The sequence below is a fragment of the Choloepus didactylus genome, chromosome 16 (genome assembly GCF_015220235.1).
Source record: "Choloepus didactylus isolate mChoDid1 chromosome 16, mChoDid1.pri, whole genome shotgun sequence".
NCBI lineage: Eukaryota > Metazoa > Chordata > Mammalia > Pilosa > Megalonychidae > Choloepus > Choloepus didactylus.
This window is the reverse complement of record NC_051322.1, coordinates 65,938,226-65,960,089: the sequence shown is the minus strand read 5'-3', so window position 1 is coordinate 65,960,089 and position 21,864 is coordinate 65,938,226. Positions and strand designations below refer to the sequence as shown.

The 21,864-nt window shown below is 44.0% G+C and overlaps 1 protein-coding gene across 4 annotated transcripts in view; it reads left to right on the top strand.

Moving 5' to 3' along the window:
• Positions 1-767: 767 nt before the first annotated feature.
• The window catches only part of TMEM200C (transmembrane protein 200C), a 58,641-nt gene continuing 37,544 nt past the window's right edge, over positions 768-21,864 (top strand). Inside the window, exons 1-3 of one of the 4 annotated variants that reach the window (XR_005212245.1) lie at positions 768-1,218; positions 4,027-6,182; positions 10,553-14,372. Coding sequence is in view for 2 of the 4 variants with exons in the window: in XM_037806322.1 (XP_037662250.1) it covers positions 4,127-5,935 (1,809 nt within the window). In the remaining 2 variants the exon portion in view is untranslated. Of the gene's footprint in view, positions 1,219-1,723; positions 1,819-4,026; positions 6,704-10,552; positions 14,373-21,864 lie in introns of those variants that run through there. The other 3 variants (XM_037806323.1, XR_005212246.1, XM_037806322.1) reach the window with 3 other exon arrangements.

Below are 21,864 nucleotides of genomic sequence, written 5' to 3'. Positions count from 1 at the left end.
CCGATAAGGCGGGTCCCCAAGCTCTGGCTTCGCGGAGGTGGCGAGAGCCTCAGGCAGGCTCTCCAAGAGGCCCCCGGTGCGTCCGGCTCCGCGCCCGCAGCTCCGCTGAGCTGGGGCATGAGTTCGCCGAGGGACAACTTGCTGTGTCCCTTATGCATCCTCCCGGCAAACTCCCAAGTGGGAGAAGGAAGAACAAAAAAAAAAAAAAGCTGCGTCGTGTCCAAGAGTGGAGGCAACAAAAGAGGAGAGAGAGAGAGGAGGGGAGGGAGGGAGCGAGACGTGGGGGGTAGCCCCTCTCTCTCCAAAGAGCGTCCTCGGATGTCGATGGGGAGACCCTCCCCGTGGCGAGTCTCTCTTTGGGCCGCCTCTGGCCCCCGCTCAGACAGGTAGTTGGGAGAAAAAAAAGAACAAAGCTCCCAGCTAAGGGAAGACGCCGTCCCGGGGCGCCGGAGGAGGCGGGGACCCGGCAAGGCCGAGGGGTACTCTGCGCCCTGCTCTCCCAGCGCGCGCCCTTCCCTGCCGACGCCCCTTCCCTGGTCCCCCCCGTACCCCCATTTCTCCCTCGGACGGGAGAGGCGGTTCTCCAGAAGAGACCCGGCGACCGGCGGCGAGAAAGTGGGGGGAGCGAAGGAAGGCGGCGTGGGGGTGGGGGGAGAACCGGCGGGAGGAGGCGGGGCGGGGGACAGGGGGCGGAGCGGGGGCGCCCCGAGCCGCCCAGGCGGGCAGGGGACCGACTGCCATCCTGCAGCATTTCCCTGTGTCATGGCTCCGGTATCTTAGCAACCCACGAGTCCGGCCGCCCCGCGTGGCCGTCGCCACCGCCGCCGCGGGCTCAACTCCACCCGGCGGAACCCAGCGCGCCGCAGCCAGCACCCGACGCAGCGTCCGGGCGCAAGCGCCGCTCCGTGCGGGCACCGGCGGGGGGGACCCGGCGAGCCGAGGCCAGAAGGCGAAGCCCCGCGGCAGGATGCGGCACGGGGAGGGCCTGACCCTTCGGGGGAACTCTTGGAAATGGCTCCCGCCCCAGGACCGGAGGGGGCTGCGAATATTCCGCGGGCGCTCGCCCCCGCGGGGCTGCTGAGCCGCGGCCCGAGGGGGGACCCCGAGGCGCGGTCCTTGCGCCCCGCCGTCGGCTCGGGCTGAAAAAAGTTTCTCCATGCTTCCTTTGTGTCGCCGGAGCGCCCGTTCCCCGGCCCCGAGCCTCCCCGGTCTTCCCGGGTAAGTGAGCGCGATTGTTTGCTGAGAGTGCTGCCATTTTGAGCAAATCTGTCAGTCCTCGGCCCCCGGGCTTCCCCTCCCCCCTGACCCCCCAGCCCAAGTCCTGGTCCCGGAACTGAGCTTCGGGGAGAGTCGTCTTCTGGTGCGGTCTACACGCAGCGCGCTGCCCAACCCCCCCCCCAAAAAAAAGCGAGTTCAGGATTGCCCTCACTTCGCTCCAGCTTGTCTTCTTTCCCAAGGGGGTTGCCCAGCTGCGGCACTCATGTGACTCCAACATCAATCAGCAGACCAAAAAGAGGGGCCGGGGGTCGCTGCCCTGCCAATCAAGGACCTCGGCCGGGCCCCGGCCCCGCGGGGCGCTCCCAGCTGGTGGGCTCGGAGCTTTGGGGCGCCGACTGGAGCTTAATCCATCACGAGCGGAGAACTTGAATGTCTCTCCTGGAAGCCGTTGTATTTTTAGACATCTCTCCTTTGCTTTCCCCATCCTCCATTCCTGAACCACGGAGGGACCCGCACCGGGCAGTGAATTGTTGGCGGCAAGGGCAGCCAGCCTCCGCGGCTAAGTTTGTTTTCCTTCCTTGTATGAAGAAAGCCTCAAAGGTGGGTCTTCCGTGGCTTCTGACCTTTGTCAGTATTTCATGTTAAGTGGTGATAAATTTAAATGGAGCTCAGCCTTCTGCCTGTAGAGCTGAAGGAATGATCAACCAGGGAGTTAATTACTAGCTATTAAACTAATTTTAAAGATTTTCTGTAAACGATGGTTGGAATGAATTCCAACCTTCCTTACGCTCGACCCAGAGCCAAAGCTGCCTGGCTTGGGAGAACCACATGTGACTACCTTCCTCCTCCAGGGTGCTCAACATCCCGTTGCACCTTCTCAGAACCCAGCAGAATGCTAGCCCTTCTCTGCGGAGAGCGCCCTGCCAACTGAGTCTGGGTTTGTTTCTAAAATATCCAGTTCCTAAAGCCTTCTCAGGAGAACCACAGATTTCCAGGTTACTTCATTAAAGATACTGGAGTCTAGGGACCACTTTAAAAAGCAACCTCTACAGTTACAACAGGATACTAATCTGTGCTTGTTTTTTGGGGGGGGTGGAGTTGCAGGGTGACAGTTGGACAATAAGGTACTCTTTTTTTTTTTTCAATCTGCCTTTACTTAATGGTGCAGCACCTCCTTAAAAAGATATTAAAACGGTTCATGGACATATCCTCCCTGCTAACCCCTCTCTAACCTGTCTAGTGTTTTTCTTTATTGAAAACCAACTAAGTTCCAAGGAGATATTGATTTGCAGACACTGTTAAGAGCTGATTATCATTTGTTTTTCCACCGATGTAGAAGAGATCCTGGCTCTATTGATACAAGGGAGGGAATGCAGGGCCGGAGCACTTCACAAAGCACCAATCAAAAGCAAAATTCTACCTAAGTAATCCCACATTTTCAAAGAGTAATTTATTCTAAAACATGCATTATTTTACAAAGGATAAAATACCAAAAGGCTTGTGAGTGATATCTAAGCCTTTCAGAGTCATACAATGCCCTTAATTTTAACATTTCTATCATAGGAGAGGACACAGTCGTGGAATAGAAAATGTTTTACTCTGAGGATCCAGCAGGACTGAAATCTTTAGAAGCTGATAGATAACCACAAAAATGCATCTAGAGATTTACTTATCCAGGCTTCATTATGAACAGCCAAACTTGCTGTAGGAGGGTCCACTGATGGTTGCCACGCTCCCTTCCTAAAAATGACCTCATGAGAAAAGGATGAAGAAGACAGCTTTCACTTGGGGAAATGTCATTCTACAAATCATCACTGTTACAGAGAGAACTGTCCCTCATTAACTGCCTACTCATCTGAATACTAGGATTCTGAGGCATGCTGATGGCCCATTAATAAGGGGTCATAAAGCTGTTAAGGAAGAGTGTTTTGGTTGTGTATATATTTTTTTAAGATGTAATTTTCCCACAAGAGCAAAAGGTCTGAGAGAGGAGAAGAGGCCAGATGGAAGAATTCAGTTACATAACCAGTTACCTAAAACTAAATATTCCACCCCAAGAAGCTGTCCAGATGTTGCAGAGTAGAGGTGAGGAAGAGGCTGTAGGAATAACCATTGGTGGGAGACAACTTGGTGAAGGGATTTATTGTCAGAATACTGAAATATCTCTCTGGTATTTTCCCAGTTATGAACTCTATTAATTATCTGAAGTAAATAAGCCACCTGCTTGCTTGCCCAACACGTGACCTTTACTTTTCATCCAGTGAAATGAATTCCTTTTGTCTTTGTAAAATAATAACTTTTGTGACTGTTTTAGTGACTTTTGGGCCCCACCTTGCCAAATTCCTTGACTGGGTTAGAAACTTTTAACTCTTGCTCAAGTCCTCTGTGGCATCTCCTTTGGGAAATCTTCAGAGTCCTGTTGGCAAAAGGCCAAAGGTTCTTGCCTGGAAAGTTCTGGGCCACTAGTTTGAGTCCCACATTTAGTTTTTACTCATGGTCAAAAGAACTCCGTTGGCTGCCAGCCAGTGGGTTTGACGTGAACACAGCCGGAATATGACCTCCTGAGTGTGGTGGGATGGGGCTGCGAGAAAGGCCTTCCCTCAAATTGTATCACCTGTCATCAGGTATCTGAACAACCCTTAATCCATCTACCCCACCCCTGTGTCTCCGAGTTCTACACTTGGGTGAGTGGGTAAATACAGGCCCTGGGGCGGGGGGCACACGTGGGGTGGGAGCTTGGCATTTGCAGCGCGTGGGACGTGGCCGCAGCCAAACTTGCCCCTCTGACTGTCTTCCTCTGCTTTGCAGCAGGAGGAGGTGGCGGAGCAGCTAGTGGGCAGCTGGCGCCCTCCCCTGCACAAGCCTCCGCCCCCCGCCCCGGGACTAGCCCCGCACTCCGCGGCTCGCCATGATCGCCACCGGTGGCCTGCTGAGGATCTCCGCCCGCAAGCAGGATCCCCTCCGCCCCCCCAGCCAGGTCCCCAAGCGCAAGCGGAAAGCCAAGAAGAGGCGCAAGAACGACGTGGTGGTGGTGAAAGGCAAGCTGAAGCTCTGCTCCATCTCGGGTCTCATCGCCCTTTGCGGGATCCTGGTGCTGCTGGTGGGCATAGCCATGGCGGTGGTGGGCTACTGGCCCAAGGCCAACGGGGCCAACAGGGAGGGGGGCAAGCAGCCGCCGCCCGCGGGCAGCGGCCACCGCGCCCCGAACATGGCCAGTAGCAGCGGCGGGGGCAGCAGAAACCGGTCCAGGAACCACCTGGGGGCTCCGGGGGGCGTCAACGCGAGTTCTCTGGGCGCGCCCAAGAGCACGCCTCCCGCGCGGGCCTTCGCCCCCGCGCCGGCCTCCTCTACGTCTGTGGGTTTCTTCTTACACGCCTTCTCCGGCTACCTGCACTCCGACAAGCTCAAGGTCTTCGGACCGCTCATCATGGGCATTGGCATTTTTCTCTTCATCTGCGCCAACGCGGTGCTCCACGAGAACCGGGACAAGAAGACCAAGATCATCAACCTGCGCGACCTCTACTCCACCGTCATCGACGTGCACAGCCTCCGCGCCAAGGACCTGGCAGCCGCGGCCGCGGCCGCCGCAGCTGCCGCCTCCTCGGCCCCCGCGCCCGCGGCCCCCGGGGCCTCGCCGCTCAACGGCTTCCTCAGTTACGTGCAGTCGCGGGGCCTGGAGCTGAAGCCCGGGGGTGGCGGCTCCGGGGATGCCTTCGGGGCGGCGGCACTGCTGGCGCGGGGCTCGTGGTCCCACCCCCAGACGCGGGGCGGGGGCGTCGGAGGCGGTGGAGCGGGGGGCTGCCCGTCCCCGCCCGACCTGTCCTCGTCCCCGCGCCGCCCGCGGGAGTCCCCCAGCCTCGCCCAGGCGGTGTACAGCATCTCCCGCGAGCGATCGGCAGGGGCCGCGGTCTCCAAGGGCAGTAGCAGCCCCGCGCCCTGCAGCCCCCGCGGAAGCTGGGGCCGCGGGAGCACCGCCAGCTCTCTGGTGGGCTCCTCGTTGAGCGCCTTCGCGCTGCTGCCCTTGCAGGGAGACTGCGACGGGGACCGCGACGGGGACGCGGAGGGCGCGAGCCACGGCTGGCAGAGGCCGCCCGGGGAACGCGACTCCTGGGAGATCCCGCGGGGCGAGCTGGACCTGAGCTTGAGCGACCTCCGCGGAGCCCGGGGCGGCGCGCGCGGGGCGCGGGGCGCGCTGGAGGATACCGGGGGCCGGGGCGGCCGCCTGCCCAGGACCGGCAGGGACGCTGCCCTGCGGCGCCGCAGCACCAGCGGGCTCCCGGACTACCCGGCGCCACCGTCCCCCGAGCCCCCGCCCTCCCCGCGCAGCGCCGACCTGGACTCCAGCCTCCGGGCCAAAGCCGCCTCCCCCGAGACCCCCTCGGGCCCGGAGGACTCGCCCCCTGCCAGGCGGGGCTCTCGGAGCTCCCAGGAGGAGGACACACCTAGCAGCAATAAGGGCTACACCCCACTGCGGGAGGCCGGCACCTCCCTGGAGTCCGTGGTGGACGCCGGGGACCGTGAGAACCAGGACTGTGCGGCCGCCCCCTCCCCGGGCGCAGAGCAGAGCCCCTCGGAGGACCCCAGCCAAGAGCCCCCAGCGGCAGAGCTACCGCAGCCGGTTCAGCGGCAGTTTACAAACAAGGAGAAACTCTTGATGATTTCCCGGTCTCATGCCTTAGGAGCAGAGGACCAAGAGCTGGAGAGCACTGGCATTTAGGGAAAGGAGTGCGAGAAAATGGGAGAAACGCCCACCTGAATCAGTGCATTTAACAGTTCCCTCTTTCCTTTGCGGACTTATCTGAGGAAATCATTCAATACCCAAAGAGCTGCAGAATGTTATCCTTGAATTGCTTCACAGATTCCTGTAGATGACTCCAAGCAATTTTTTTTTTTTTTTAAAGGGAGACTAGTCTTTTATGTCCGATGGTGATTGTATGTTCCAAGAAAACCAAATGTATTAAAAGGTCAGCAATCTAGTTCATTAGATAAAATTCTCTTAATTTTCTTAGGATCAAAATAATATATTTTTGACAGTAACTGTGCACTTTACTCCAACTTTTTTTTTTTTTAAGCCCTAATTCCCCTACACTCCTGTCCTCTTCTGCTGGTTTTGTCCATAGTTGCTTGTGAATGACAGGCTTTTCTCTCCCTCCCTTTGGGGAGTGTAGAAGGGTTTGTCTCAGTCCTTTTGGAACTGATCTGACTACATGAAGTAAGGCCAAAACATGAGTTCGAGTCAGGAAAGAGCACTTTCCTTGCCCCACCCTACTCTGCTCTCACAGTCTCCCAAAGGCCTCTTTATTTTTTAAAAGGATTTTTGCATTTTGCTACTAGAATGTCCTATGGAGACTGAAGGGAACCAGGATGGACTGTTAAATTCCTAAGATCACAATATTGAGTACATGATGCTTTATTGAGTATTATCGCACTTATATTGAAAATAGTATTAATATTAAAAGTCTTTTTTAATAAAAGAAGTTTCCAAACAAACAGCGAAACATAATATTGCCTCCTTTTGCCTTGAACGAATGCTTCTAAAAACTTTTAACAGTTCAGCTGGTAAATCTAAAATATTTTTTGTGTCACTGCTGCTAGAACTGTAGTCATTTTTCCCCAAAGTGCTTGGGACTCTCCTCCCTCAGTCGATTCCCTGTATGTTTTTAACTTTTAAATAGAGAGAGGTGTTTAACATTTGGGAGTTTCTCCTTCAAACAGAAGGAAAATCATCCAGTAAAAAGTAATTTTCTATAAAACGTCTAGTAGTAATTTGCAGAGCACCAGGTTTCATGTCCCTTTCCCGTCCTCTGGGATTGCTTGCACTTGATTTTATTAAAAGTCAGTGAGTTAATTTTCAAGAACAGCATACAAATAATTTACAGTCAGGATGGCCTCTTCCTTGGAGTGTGAGCTGGGAGTCTTGATAGCCTATTATTTTCCTTCGGCCATTTGGATACACATCCTGGCTGAGGCTCTCTTTGCAAGAGTTTAAAAATACTGATTTTCAAGGGAAAGTTCAGTCAACTATGTGATCCTATTGCACCTCCTGAGTGAAGCAGTGGGTAAAGTGGAAATAGCACAGAGGTTGAGCTCTAGCTCTTGGCATTTGCTAGTTGGGTCGTCTATAGCAAGCCACTGAGTCTCAGTCATCCTTTTTATAAAATGGAGATAACTATACATATTCATAGAGTTATTAGGGGAATAGAGCAGGATGTGGGGTGGAAAAGAGGTTATATATTCAATCCTAGCACAGGATTGGCCCAGAGTAGGCATTCAATAAATAGTGGTTCTTGTCATTATTATTACTGTTATAGTATGTTGTCTGAATGAATGCTGTAGAAGAAAAGGCCTTTCCTTGACTTGAGCTAACAATGCCTAGGCTAAAATCTCAAATATCCACTTATTATTTGCAGAACCTTAGACAAATCATTTTATCCCACTGGTAGATGATATAATTTCTATGATCCCCTTAGCCTTAAAAGCTTTTCTTAAATTCAGGGTATTTGTTTTGTCCCTGATATAATCATGTGTGACAAACTTTGAAAAGAATGAATGAGTACACTTCATAAACTACCATTTAGTATAACAATCTGCAATTGATGGGAAAAAAAGGACCTAATTTATTCCCAGCCTGACTCTACATTAAGCTAAAACCTCACTTTAAGGCTGTGGATTAATTTACTTGGCTGTTCTGTACAGCAAAAGTGAGTTTCCACCAGGAAGTGACAATCAAGTATAAGGATACCGCCAGATATTTAACAGTTAAATATTTAACAGTTCCAATTACTTTCTAATACTTCCCAAAACTTTCAAATGCCCTTAATTTTTTTTTCCATTCTCTTGCATTCTGGGTAATTTATATGTTGAGAGAGTTTGATGAATTCTTTAGAAGGAAAAACAGGTTCTGTTATCTAAAATGCTGTTTGACAGTTAGCAAATAACAAAACCACTGTATCTCTTTGTTTAACTAAAGGTGGGTGGGCAGAATATTTATCCCTTACAAACTTGAGAAAAATTCACCCCAACCAATTGATTGCACCATAGTGTCTAGTTATATTAAAATAAAACCTTGCAGATTCCATTGATCTTTAGACCCAGGCACTCTGCAATTAAATAACTTCAGCAAAGCAGTTGAGTTCATTATCAAATAGTATCTGTCTTCACCATGGAGCAATTTAAGTGGATCATTTTCTTGTGTTTTTTTTTTTTTTCCTGAAGATAAAAGAGGATGAACTCAATTTTGCAAATCTGAGGAGAAGCTCCAGCCTTCATCAGATCTCAGAGGGAACTCTCTGCTGTCATGACTAGTAGTGTTTACACAGTACTTAACCACGGGCCAAGTACTGTTTTACATGCTTGATATATATATTATCTCAATTAATCCTGACAAGCACTATTGTGGTGGGATTATTGCTATCCCCATTTACAGAGGAAGATGCTAAGGTCAGAGAGATGGATGCTTCCCAGGCTTACACAGCTGGTAAACAGCAGAGCCAGTATTTATACAGTTTGGATGATTAGCCAGACTTGTTGGCAGATGCTGAGCTGAAATGAGCATTTCTGGAGACCATCAAAATATTCTCTACCTTTTTTACTTCCTGCTAGATCCTTTTCCCAAAATCATTCTTAGTAGTATGCAGAGGAGTGTTAGAATACACAGCCAGATGAAAAGCTGGAGTCTGTTGACATTTTTGAACTGGGCATAAGCAAGTTTTTTGTTTTTTTTCTCCTATGTGACTTTGCAAGGGTTGTTGTACTCTAATAGGACTATTTGAAGGGACCTTAGGGATTATAGAAACCCTTCCCCCTTTTATTCATAGATGAGTTATTTCTAATAATTAGAAAGATGGTGCAATTCGTTCAAAGACACATAGCAGTGGTGGGGCTAGAATTTTAAAGCCATTCCAACAATTGGCATGAGTGGTTTGTTTTTATATTTAATAAAATATATATATACCATATATATATATATACATATATATATATGTACCAGCTGTGTTGACCATGGGCAGGCTGCTTAGCCTCTCTGGTCTCAGTTTCCTTTTCCAAACAATGAGAATGAAAATGGAACCTACCTTACAGGACTAGAGGGAAGATTAAATTAATTAATGCATGTGTAAAGCGCTTAAAACAGGCTTTGCACAGAAAGAATGCTATGAAAATGTCTGTTCATTTTATTTAAAGTAGAATCGACAGCAAAGTGGAATTATTTCCTAGGGCCTTCCTTTTTATTAACAATAATTTTAGGTTTAAGAATCTAATGTGTAAAGCAACATAGCATAGTGGTTCCAAGTGAGGGGCGCTTTGTTACTGAATTACTTAACTGTACCTGGGTTTCTGCATCTGTAAAATAGAGATAATAAATAGCACCTGACTCATAGGGTTAATAATTTAAATGAGGACTAAATAAACTAATAAACCTAAAGAACTTCGAACAATTCCTGGCACATATAAACAGTCAGTAAATGTTAACTACTATTATTAAGGTGAAATACAGAAAAGTAATTAGTAGGCTAAATTTACTACTCAGTTGTTAGGGACAACCACGAACTTACTGTACTGAAAAGTCTTTATAATTTGGATACACGAGAAAGAAAAAAAAAAAAACCTTAAAAAAACAGGCTGCTACAATGCCTCCTGATAGAAAATAGAACTAAGGGGAACTAGAGATACACAGTTCATTGTCCTACTGTAATATTAAATATCGAATTAATATCCAAACTGGCTTACGTGGCTTTATTAGCCACAATTATTATTCCTTTTTCATTTATTGAAGCTGGCTGCACCCAAAAGGCCAGGCAAGCCACAGAGGTCTCAGCCTCTTTGTCAGAGGAGTGGGCTAGAAAAAAAGACTTAGTGAAGACCCAAAGTGAAGATCTGGTGCCATTTTGATTATTTAAATTGTCTAAAGAAAAGTTTTATCTGTACTAATTCTTTCTTTAGTCACTTCAAATACTTTTTTCTTAAAAAATAAAATGCAGTTTCAATTTTTTTCTGAACTAGGACACTTAAAATAAAAAAAAAAACCTTCCACAAAATGAAATTGGCACAAACTAAGCATATTAATATGTATTTTGAACAGAGTAATATTTTTGTCAAGATATAAAAAGACATTTTACAGTCAAGCAATTTATAAACAAGATCTTGTCAGAGTTTGAAAGTTGATACTTTATTCATGAATAGGATTGATATGTATGGAATTTGTTTTCCATTGACCCATACTATTTTTTTTTTTTTTTTTTAATTTTTGAGGCTAAAATCATTGGATGATTTAGACTAGAGTTCTGAATGATTAACTCCAAAAAGCATTCTAAGACTATTTTTTTTTTCTTTCCAGGGAAATCATCTTTGAGGGTTTTTCTTCAAAAAGGAATGTTTCTTTAAGTGGATATGAAAATTATAAGCCTTTTATATTAAGCTACCACAAGCCTGCGATGTCCATTTGCATTGACAACTTTAGCCAAGCAGCTCCCTGCCATTCTCCAAAGATCTGATGAGCTGCATATTTGGTGGATTCCATCTGTTTATCTAGAATGAAAATAAAACATTGAGATAGCATTGGGTTCACTGAGTTGGATGGAGCCAGAGAGAGGTTGTAACAAATGCCTGTCATCCTGGGGGTTTGCCTTCACCCCAGAGCCAGGGGCATTGTAATGTTTCTACTGAGCTGCTGCCTGTCTGAAAATAGATTGTTATTCAACTTCAAATTTGCCTCCAACCCTCTCCCATCAGTAACACCAGTCTATGATATGGCCCTGCATAGCAAATGGGACTTTTGGCTAATTCATTCCTAAAATAATATAATTTCTTGTCTCCAGTCCAAAGTCTAATGAAAGTTTATGCAAATTTACCCGGAGTGTCACAAATTCAGTACTTGTCTCAATACCCTGTGCTTCTGATCCCACGTTGTGACAAGATCCCACTAAGGGAGAGAAGTTTGACAATGAAAAGGAAGGGAAATAAGTGCCAGACCAGGGGGTGGGAGAAAAAGAAAATCCTTCAAAAAGAGCCAAAAGATAAAGTTTAGCTAGATTCCCTAGGAAAGCTCTTTGTTTCACAAATGACGAATTGGTTACTATTGTTTGTAGACCGTTTTGCATATAGCAAGTGTCTTAGATGAAAAATTACCCTTTTATTCCATAGAAAATATTCTTTCAGCAAATGCATGAGTAGACATTAATTTGTGCATTTTCAATATTTAAGAAATTCAGCATAATGTATTATTGGACACAAACCCGCTTGATAGTAATGATTGCTAAACATCTAATAATGTTTAATAATACAAAGAAACTTAATGGCAAATTTGCAAAGAATTGCTTTTAAGTTGAGAAATTCAAGTTTCTATAAATTCTGTCTATACTTTCGAAAGAAGTAAATTGGAAAGTTATTTAGTTACTGGTTTAAAGAGGTCAATCAAAGCAACATAGGCCAGGAAACTATTTTGTCTCAGTGTGGGATTTTCACCCTTGCTCTGTTTTATGTGGATAATTAATTGCCTTATCACTTCATTGGATATAGGCATAACCTAGAAGAAAATAATTTCACCTGTAGGAGTAAACAGCTGCTGCTCAAGTCTTCCCTTTTGGTAAAATACATAGTTTTCAGATCAGTTCAAGATACGTTTTTTAAACTTCCTATCATGAGGCAGGTAGGCACTGTGCTATCTGAGAGGGATTAAAAAATGAATAAGCACAATTCCAGGCCCCAAGATCTTGCAGTAGTATTGGTTTGGAGACAGGCATATAACCAATAATTTCAATATAATGTAAATATTACTAGAGAGTTATGATATGGACACTCAAGCTGAGTTTCAAGAAATGATGAACATGTTGGTGAGGTGTAAAAAGCTGGGAAAGGGATGTTGACCAGTGAGATCTGCCTGAGCAATTGCGTGGAGGCAAAATGCAATTTTTTAAGCTAGATTTTCATAAGGCAACTTTTATTTGACTTTCCCCTAATATCCTCACAATAGGAGGTGTTTATTCTGGGGTGAGGTGGAGAGGATAGGCATATATTTCTTTCCTTTTGTGAGTGGTAGAAGCATATTTGAAATTAAGATTAAAGTGATTTAGATATTAAAATGCTCAAAATACATATTGCCTACCATGAAATATTTAATTATTCCACCCATTTATCTCTGATCTCTACTCGCAGAACTTCTTAACTGAGAAGTATCAGTAGTACCTGGAACAAACAAACTGTATTCTTATTGAACATAAGCTACTTTTATGAGCAATAATGATTTTTGCTGAATGATATATTGCTTTGAAATGTTCATATCTTAAAATAACCATTTAATTTAAATTTTCAAGTGCTGAGCATCATTCGTCTAGATGTGTGTATAAAGGGATAAAACTGGGAGGGCAATCTGTACTTGGAAAAAGCTGTTTGTGTCATTCCCCAGCACAGTGGACGATACTGGGCTGATACGTGTCCGGTGAAGACTGGAATGGCATAAACTTGGGGATGATTTATCAGGTGCAGATCATTTTACAGAATTTAGATGTGATAGCTGAATGTATTTCTACAGATTTCTACATCAATTTTCAACATCATTTATATCAGAGCAAAAATAATGTATCTTTGTTAATAACAAGCGTCTCATTCCTATTTTTCCTCTCATAAGTGTTCATGGCAGAAGGAAAGATTATTGAAGCCCAGACATCCTATTGCAAATGCGTACGAATATTCTTTATAGCCTGGCACCAAAAGGCTATGCCTTTTGATTTCCAAATAGCCAGTCATTTCAGGAAAGTCACTGAAAACAGATTCAGCCAGAATAATGCATTGGCTTTGTGTAAATGCAGCCTCACACTTGATTCACGCACAAAGCTGCACACTGAAAGAGATAGGCAAAGTATATATATATACTTTTCAATATAAATATTCTCTTAAAGTAAAAATTAAAAGTAACATTTTGTTTGTTTGAACTCCCTACATAATTGAAGAAATGTTTGAAAGTTCTTCAAAAATTTTTTAGTGCACATAGTCAAGGCAAAAAATACAAAATATGTTTTTCCTTTTTCTTTTTCCTCCACTAAAGTGAGAATTTGGCAAAAGCACTTTCCATTACAGATAAAGTACAACAGGTATTATCAATTGCAGTTTTATTGTCAGAGCCAGTAAATAAATCTTTCAGAGAGATATGTTTATTGGTAAGAGATTCACAGTTTGGAAATACTTGTTGAAAAGGTTCTTTGGTTAATATGACATGGTAAATGATGTCAGGAAGCAAATTAAATTCTTGATAAAAAGCCAGCAAATTCAGGTGACTAATTTGGTGACCTAAGAGCTAATCCTTCTGCTTATGTAACTATACACCTCAGAGTATTTGGAACACTAAATATGACTTCAGTGTGCACAAATTTGATTGTACAATTTCTTTCATTTGTATTCCTAATTTCATTGCAGTTTCATGCCTGAGAACATTTCCTGATATATTAGTCTTGCTCTGAATTAGTACTTGAGAAAAAATGAATGCATTTATAATGATAATAATAATAACAATAATTACATAATAGGCTTTAAAAGGACACCCAAAGCTCGTGTGAGAAGTTTACTGATAACAGAGTAAAGGTTCACTCCTCAACTTTTTGTATCTGCTCAAAAAGAAAGTAAACTGAATGGTATCTTTTTGAAACATGTGCTGCTAAAAAGCCAAAACACAATTAAAGCACATGTTTGAGCCTCCTCATTCCTCAAATCCCATGGATGTTGGACACTAGAAATGTCTTTTATTTTCAGAGTATATTCTGACTAAGTCAGTGATATGGGGTTAATGCTTTCTGAGATATCTTTTATTATAAAGTGAATGAAAAGGAAATTTAATAATGCTGTAACTGCCTGAAAAAAAATGCCAGTTTTGATTAAGTCAATGGCAATTAAACACAGTTAAAAATAAATTGAACAGAGCATCTGGCTAGCCTGTGAGTATGAATCACTTCAATGGAAGTACCAAATCATAATAAAAAATAATAATAAACAAAAGTGGTTTGAAAAGAAAAAAAATTATTTCAGGCACGATGGGGGCCCCGAGTTAAGAATAATCCAAGTTGATGTGTGGCAATTTCCAAAGCAAGATAATTTTAGCAAATTGTTTAGTGATTGTATAAATGTGACATGCCTGAAAAATGTTAATTAAACTGCTTTACACAGTGGTTGCGATGAATAATTATTTAGCCATGCTCACTCAGTCGTTTGGAAGAAGATTGTAAGTTCCAGTTCTAAAAGGCTCTTTTGGTCTATGGCCCCTACAGCTGATGGTTGATGGGGTAACCTTTTCTATACCCTGGAAATGATGAGATCCAGAAGTGTCATAGCTGCTATGTATTAGGTTGTGTCTCCTAATGAATCACCCAGCTGTTGGATCTTTTGGTTTTTTAAGCACCCTTGACAATCTCAAAGGAGGAGGAAGGGGGCGATTGTCCGGAAGATGGGCCATAGGGCCTTTTGCAGCGCTGAGCATTTTTGCTTTGGCGTCCTAAACCTGATATGAGCACCTGAGATTGATTTTGGGGTCTTGGCCTGGTTTTGCACATTTGAGAATCAGCCTGCTGGAATGGAGATCAGGAGTGATGCTAGAACTGTTGATGGAAGGAGACCTGGGATTTTGAGTTGCAAAAGTGAGGTGAAGAAGGAGATCCCAAAGGTGTGACTAGTGGGTTGGGGTGGGCACACACATGTGTATCAGTGAACCCGCTGAAACATCAAGCGAGGACATCTTTGTAACTTTGGCTTCATTTTGAGGTCCGTGAACAAAAATACACATTTTTGAGGATAAATAATTATGCACACTTTGAACAGATAATGGGACTGATAATTCATGCATGCCACAGTTCTTAGGATAAGGACTGTAACTTGAAACAAATCTACTAGTAACAAATTTCTACATCATAGAACTCTGTCAAAGCCAAGACTTAGTAATGAGCTTGCTCATGTGTATACTATCAAAAACATATATGCAATGCTCAATGAAGAATTTCATGGTCGGTGTTCATGCTATATTTTTCTTTTCATAGAAATAGTTTATATTCTTGTTATGTCTACCACAGTCAATATTCTGAGGAATAGTGAAAACGTGATTACTTTGACACTCTGGACCTTGCCAAGTGGGCTTAATGAAACTAGAAGAAACCCTGAAAGTGAAGTGAACCAAACAAATGTCAATTTTCCAGGCACTAGAATTGATTTCAATTCTACTAATTGAACAATTGCACAATTGCACAATTAAATGAAATAAGAAAAACTCATTATGCTCGGTTTGAATGTACAGGATTTTGTTTTGCTAGACTCTAACTACAAAACTCAGAGATGGTCAAAATAATTTTGAAGGAACTTATGTTCTGATGGTAGGTTGGGGCTACTTTTAGGGGAAGATTTGCTATGAAGAATATTCAAAGAACTCTCTTCTCAAGTGTAATTCTGTAAACATTCGTTTGTGGAGATGTTATACACTTGAAGTTACACTCTGTAACTTAGTCTTCATAGAACTAATCTATGAATTTCTTCTTGATTTGCAAACAGAATAGAATCTTTGTTCACAAAGCAATAGCAATGCAAATTTTATCTTATCATGCTGTACTGTATTATGCCTAGGGAAGTTGATTTAAATAGCATCACTAATTTTCACTACAATTTTGGTTTTCCTTAGACCACATAAAGGGTTCAAGCTTGGGCCTAATTAGCATAAACTTGTTGGAAATCAGTTAATTAAGGTTAAAAACAATCTATCCTTTTTTATCCTTATTGAATACCTACATCGACCACTGCTAGATCTTCCCTTAGCTCTGTGCCAGAATGCTTGAACTCGAATGCACAGGCAGTCTCAAAGCCATTTTAAATTGAAGAGTCAGTGTTTAAAACATATCAACACCCCAATTTCAGATTTATTTGGGTGAGATCACTTTCCCATGCTTTTATCCCTAGATGACTCAGGTATCTTCACTTTTTTTGTTTATAGTGTTCTAAAATTTTGGATTTCCCTGCATCTTGCTCCCCCTACTGCTGAGCAGGTGTATGTGCTCCTTATCCCAAAAATATACGCCATGTTTCAACCTACTACATGCTTTTTCTATAAAATGAATGCCCTCCCCTGCCCCTTGCTAAAATGTGAGGTGATCTAGATAATTAACTTTTCTTTCTATCACCATTTTCCCCAGCAACAGTATATGTTGACTCTATTCTTTCTAAATTCCGTTTCTTCTGTGGCTAGGTTCACATTCTGGAAACGTGAGCAAATGCCCATTGTATTTGCTTGATGAGAAGAATGGGAGGTACTAATACCAGCCACACCTCCCAACCCCTCTCCTTTCATTCATCCATCCATTCAGCAAATATGAATCATAAATCTTCCATTTTACAGAGCTGTGCTTCATAATGAAGATATTAAGATTAAAAAGATCTACTTTTGGAACTTGAAATGCCATAGTGCAGTGGAGGACACTGGTATGTAATGTGTGACAAGTGGAGAGGCCTTATATATATCATAGCCGTTAGGAAAAATCAGTTTTGGGTCCAACCTAGCCCTAAAAATCTTCTCACCTGCAAGATAGGATGATAATTGTACCTACCCCTGAAGTTTCATGTGAGGAATAAATGCTATAAGATACATAAGGCCCTGAGCCTACAATATAGTAGTTGCTTGATAAATGCCAACTATTATCACTAGTCCCTATGGGGTATATTCATCAGCAGTTATCTAGGCTTCCTGGAGAATACACTCTTCTCTCACTCACTACTCAGAAATTCCTTCGTCTGGTTTGAATCGGCCAGGAAGCAGAAGCACTATGAGTTATGAGACAAGGGATTTAGTATAGGAATTAGACCTTGCATGGAGGAGGAATTGAAGGAAGTGATGGTCCAAGAGGGAATTTGGACCATCAGAGAAGAAGTCACCAACCTGAGGAGCCATGTCCAGCCACCAAAATGGGGCTTCCAAAAGGAGAAGCTGTGCTTCTGTGTAGCTACCACCTCTGGGGGTCCACCCCCATACATCTGGTGGTGGGCCTGGGGCTGCCATGGCTGTTAGTCAGGAATAAGAGCTGGACATGGAATGGAGGTGAGCAAAGTCCGGCTGGAGCCCACTGGCTTCTCTGCGTTGGCTCTGACCTTATCCAACCCAATGACCTTCCAAGACGAATGACTGCTATTTTGCTTCCACCTTCTGCAAATTGGTCTTTTGGCCAATTTCAACTCAAAATCATACAAGGAAGTATATTCTAAGAAAAATAGGTCCAGCCTAACCACGTTGATAAGGTTTAAAAAACACTAGAGCTGAGGGAAGTGAAGTGTAAGGAGATAAATTGGAAGAACACAGAAGAAACCAACCAGTCAATCTGAGAAGCCAGGCACATCCAGTTGCCAAAAATAGGGCTGAGAAGGCTTTTAGGGGCAATCTTTGGGAAACTCTGCCTCTGTATAGATGCTACCTTCTGTGAGTCTGTCATCAGCACCTGGAGCTGCCGTTGGGCAGCATGATCAGCAGTTGCAAAGAAGAGACAGATGTGGAATGGAGGAAATCTCCACAAACTGGATGCTGCCTGCACCTTTGCATCTGTCCGTTCCACTCCTTTGATAACCTTCCAAGAATAATGGTGGATGCTTCACTTCTGTACATTGGCCTTTTGGCCATTTCCAACCTGAGACCATACCTAGAAGACAATTCTAGAAACAGTGCCAGTTTTACAAAAGCAACAGTGTATTGATTTGTACCATGAAGATAATGCTTAACTTCAGACCAACCAAAAACTGAATTTTAAAATTTGTACCAACTTGTTATTTTGGCAAATGAGAATTACCTAGTAAGGAAGATGTGATGTAATCTCAGATGGAAATTGCAGATTATTAGATGAGAATTATAGCTAGGTGTCTTGATCTATTTTAATCCTTTCTCCCTTTGTACAGGAATAGTGACACAGAACAAATCCAATGACAGTAAAAACTGTGTTACCTTGTGTTTTGTCAGCTGAAAAGTATAGAAACAAGTATATGTAGAATCCCTGATCAGAACAGATGGAGTACGTAGTGGGTGGTATAATTTGGCAGCCAGTGAATGTCTAAATTGTCTCATCTCTCCCCAAAAATTTGTCCTGAGATTTCATGACTAGACCTTTTTTTCTTTGACTTATTAGCATGGCACACTTAAAAACTATATTAAGCAAAGGGTTATTCACTCCTCAGTGGAATCCATTAAATCCAGTGCATTCCTATAAATACCCAAGCATTAGGAAAGGGAGCTGTGACCAAACAGGGGAAAACAGAGGTTGTGACTCTGAAGCTTGGGACCCTGCCCCTTGGGGAGCAGCACATCAGGAGCTGATGGAGTGGAAGGGGAGTTTTGATACATCCAAGATTATCCTGGGGGACTTGGGAAATGGCATGAAAAGGAGCCCACGTAGGACAGCTGCCTGACTCACCACATACAACACCTTCACCCTGGGGCCACCAGTGTCCATGTCCTTAGCTAATGGACCTGAGGTAGACACCTGACCCAGGCATGGCCAGTCACAGTTTCACTCCCATGGCTAGTCGTCCTCAAAGTTAACAGCAGTTCTGCAAACAGAGGACCCCCAAGGTCCATCCCTGAAGTTCCCATGGCTGCCCTGGCCTGATAAACCTGGTTTTGTTGTTGTTACATATAACAGGATTCTTGTGATCTCCTCCCTGCTACCACACACAACATGCAGTTTTTGTTTTGTTTTTATTTTTGCTTGTTTCGCTAGAGTTGGCTATTGTGCTTACAACCCAAAGAACTTAAACTCATACAGCAAGGCACAGAGATTCCTGCCTGCCAAAGTCTAGTGTCACCTTCCTCCTGCTCCATCGACCTTAGTGTTTCACTGGTGGAGGTGGAGAAAGCAAATGGGCTCCACTCCCAATCCATGAGAAGTTTTGACCAACTGATACCATTCATTCTTACAACAAAGATTTTACTAATATATTGAGTATTTTCACACACACACACACACACACACACACACACACACACACACTTCCGGTCCACAGTCGGTCACTCAGCTTGCAACTGATTTAATCAAGCTCTTACGGAATAAAATAGTTTGAACAGTCTTTTCAAATTTATTGTAACAGGATTCAACCTCTACTCGTCCCTTCTTTGTCTCAGTGGCCCAATATAAGCTAAATGCTTCTAATTTGAGGAGTAGATACCCTTTGTAAATTTGATTATCATCATTAGCTTGTAGATCACTGTAGTAGGTATATACTTTCTTTCCCTTATGACGTTTTCAGGGATATTCTCTTATGTAAAGAAAAACAAAGAAAATTTAAGTAGTATGTTGGTTGCTCATATACCTCAAAGAGAAGCTCTTGCTAAGTGGAATTTTCTAGAATGTCTTATTTGCTAGGGCTGGCCTCCTCAGCAGCTTCATTGGAGGGAAAATTTAATCACTGCAAAGCATCCGCTAAGATAATGTCCACTTCAATGGAAGCCTAATTTAAAATACAGGCATGACATTGAAAAAAAAGTCTATTTTTGCTGTAGTGAGTAAAAGAGGGTAGGGCCTGAACCAGAGAAATGAAAACTGATGAACTATTTTCCTTTGGTTCCAGAGCCCTAGATTCTCAAAACGTGGGACCTGGGCTCGCAGCATCAGCCTTACCCAGGAATTCCTTAGAAATGCCAGTTCTTGGGCCCCACCCCAAAACCCTTGAATCAGAAACTCTGGAGGTGGGGCCCAGCGATTGGGGTTACAATACATGTTTAACAAGCTCCCCTGGCGATTTGATGCAGGTTCAAGTTTGAGAGCCAATACCCTTGGGCCTGCCATTAATCCTAGCCAGTATCTTTCAAATATGGGATCCTTTGGTTCCAGGGCCTCAGACAAGAAAATCTGCACAGATGAGGAAAAGGGTCACTTTGTGTGGGGAACAATATCAATAGCAAGACTAAACGTGTATACGCTCTCAGGGGTTGGAGGGCAGAGATGGAGGCTAGCATCTGAAAGGATGGGCAAGGCACACTGTCATCAGAAGCAAATTCCTCCCAAGGCTTCTGGTTCTTCCCATCCCAGTGATTCATGGGAAACCCAGTCTTCCTTGAATGGCCAGGAAACTAAAGGGATTTCAGGGTTGTTTAGTTCATACCTGCCTTCTTCCTGCAAGATTCAAAAGCATGGCCTCAGCACGGCCCCAAGGACTACCTACTTCCCACTGAAATCCATCACCCTGGGCGTGCAAACAAAAAGTCAAGGATAGCCAGAGAGAAGTTTTGATAGGGTAGACGTCAGTGAAATTTGCTGCTGACCTCACCTTCTCACCTCAGACACCAAAAGTTCGTGTACTTGGTCATGGCACACACTTAAAACAATACCCAAAGGGGTTCTTTACCATGGGGAATTTCTAAAGACAAGAAAATGATTGAAAATGATCACTCTTACTCTATAGTATGAGAATTAAATAGATGTTACAATTTATGTAAGTATAGTTATATTTGTGTATACATGTGTAAAAGTGTTAGGCAGTTACTTCCAGTATAAACACAACCTAAAACAATCAGTATAACTTTAAACTCTTTGTGGCCAAGTAAACGGTTTCTCTCTGAATTATTTTACTCATCACCGTCGATCTGCTGGGTTGGAATGGGCCCCCTTTCATTAGGGTCTCCATTACGAATCACAGAAAGTACCTCGTCTTTGGCTGTGCAATAGTTCCAAGTACAGAATGCAAATAATAACATTCCCGCATCAACTCACTGCTCAAAAGATTCACTTCTTCCAGGAAACAGAGTGCAAAAAGCTTGCCTCCACTGTTTATTACCCAGGAAGTGTGTCACCCTCAGTGTGCACAGTGCTCTGCTCCTCTGGGTCTGGCTGTCCATCTAAACGCTGTCCATAACTTTGTTAAGCTTTGGAGAAGGGGACTGTATGATCCAGCCTTCAGCTGGAAGAGTCTTAGCCTTGGTAACTCCCTGACAAGAGCCCAAGAAGAGGATTTGCACACACACCATTCACTGCCTTCCCAGTACCAGCTGCCTTCCCAATGGACAACAGTGAGGCTGAACACCCCAATGTGCTGATTCTAGCAAAACAGCCTCAACCAGCCAAAGGTGAAATTCCTTGACCATTTTAAAAGCAAGGGACACAAAACTGAAGCCCATGCTTTGCTTAGAAGTAACCTCTGTCTGCCTGGAGGTTTTTAGGTGTTTTAATCAACATATTTTGTTATTAGGTCCTCTGGTTCTGCAGGTACTATAAGAGGTACGTGTCCTGAGAAGCCAGTCTTAATCCCTTTTGGCATCACATGAACGTATTGAGCACAGAAAGACCTGAAGTGGCTGCGGCTTCAGGGCTTACAGTTGGGGTGAATAACATGTGGGCACAATTCAGAACCCCTGAGAAGGGGGAAAGAACACCTGCTTAGCAATTTCAATACCTGGGAATGTTCCTGTCCCACAGACCTTAACCTAAACCAATGCGTTATTGAAAATCAAGGTTTAAATGACACATCCCAGCACTTTTGAACAAACACCAAGGCAGATACCATCAAGGCCGAATTTTGAAGAAAAACAGAAGTGAGCACATGGGCACACTTAAACATCTAGTTTAGGAAATAATTCCTGGCACAAGGAAGCAGGTATGAACCAACGAGAAGAGCTGATGGGAGGTAAAGAGAAAAGAGAGAAAAAAGGGAGAA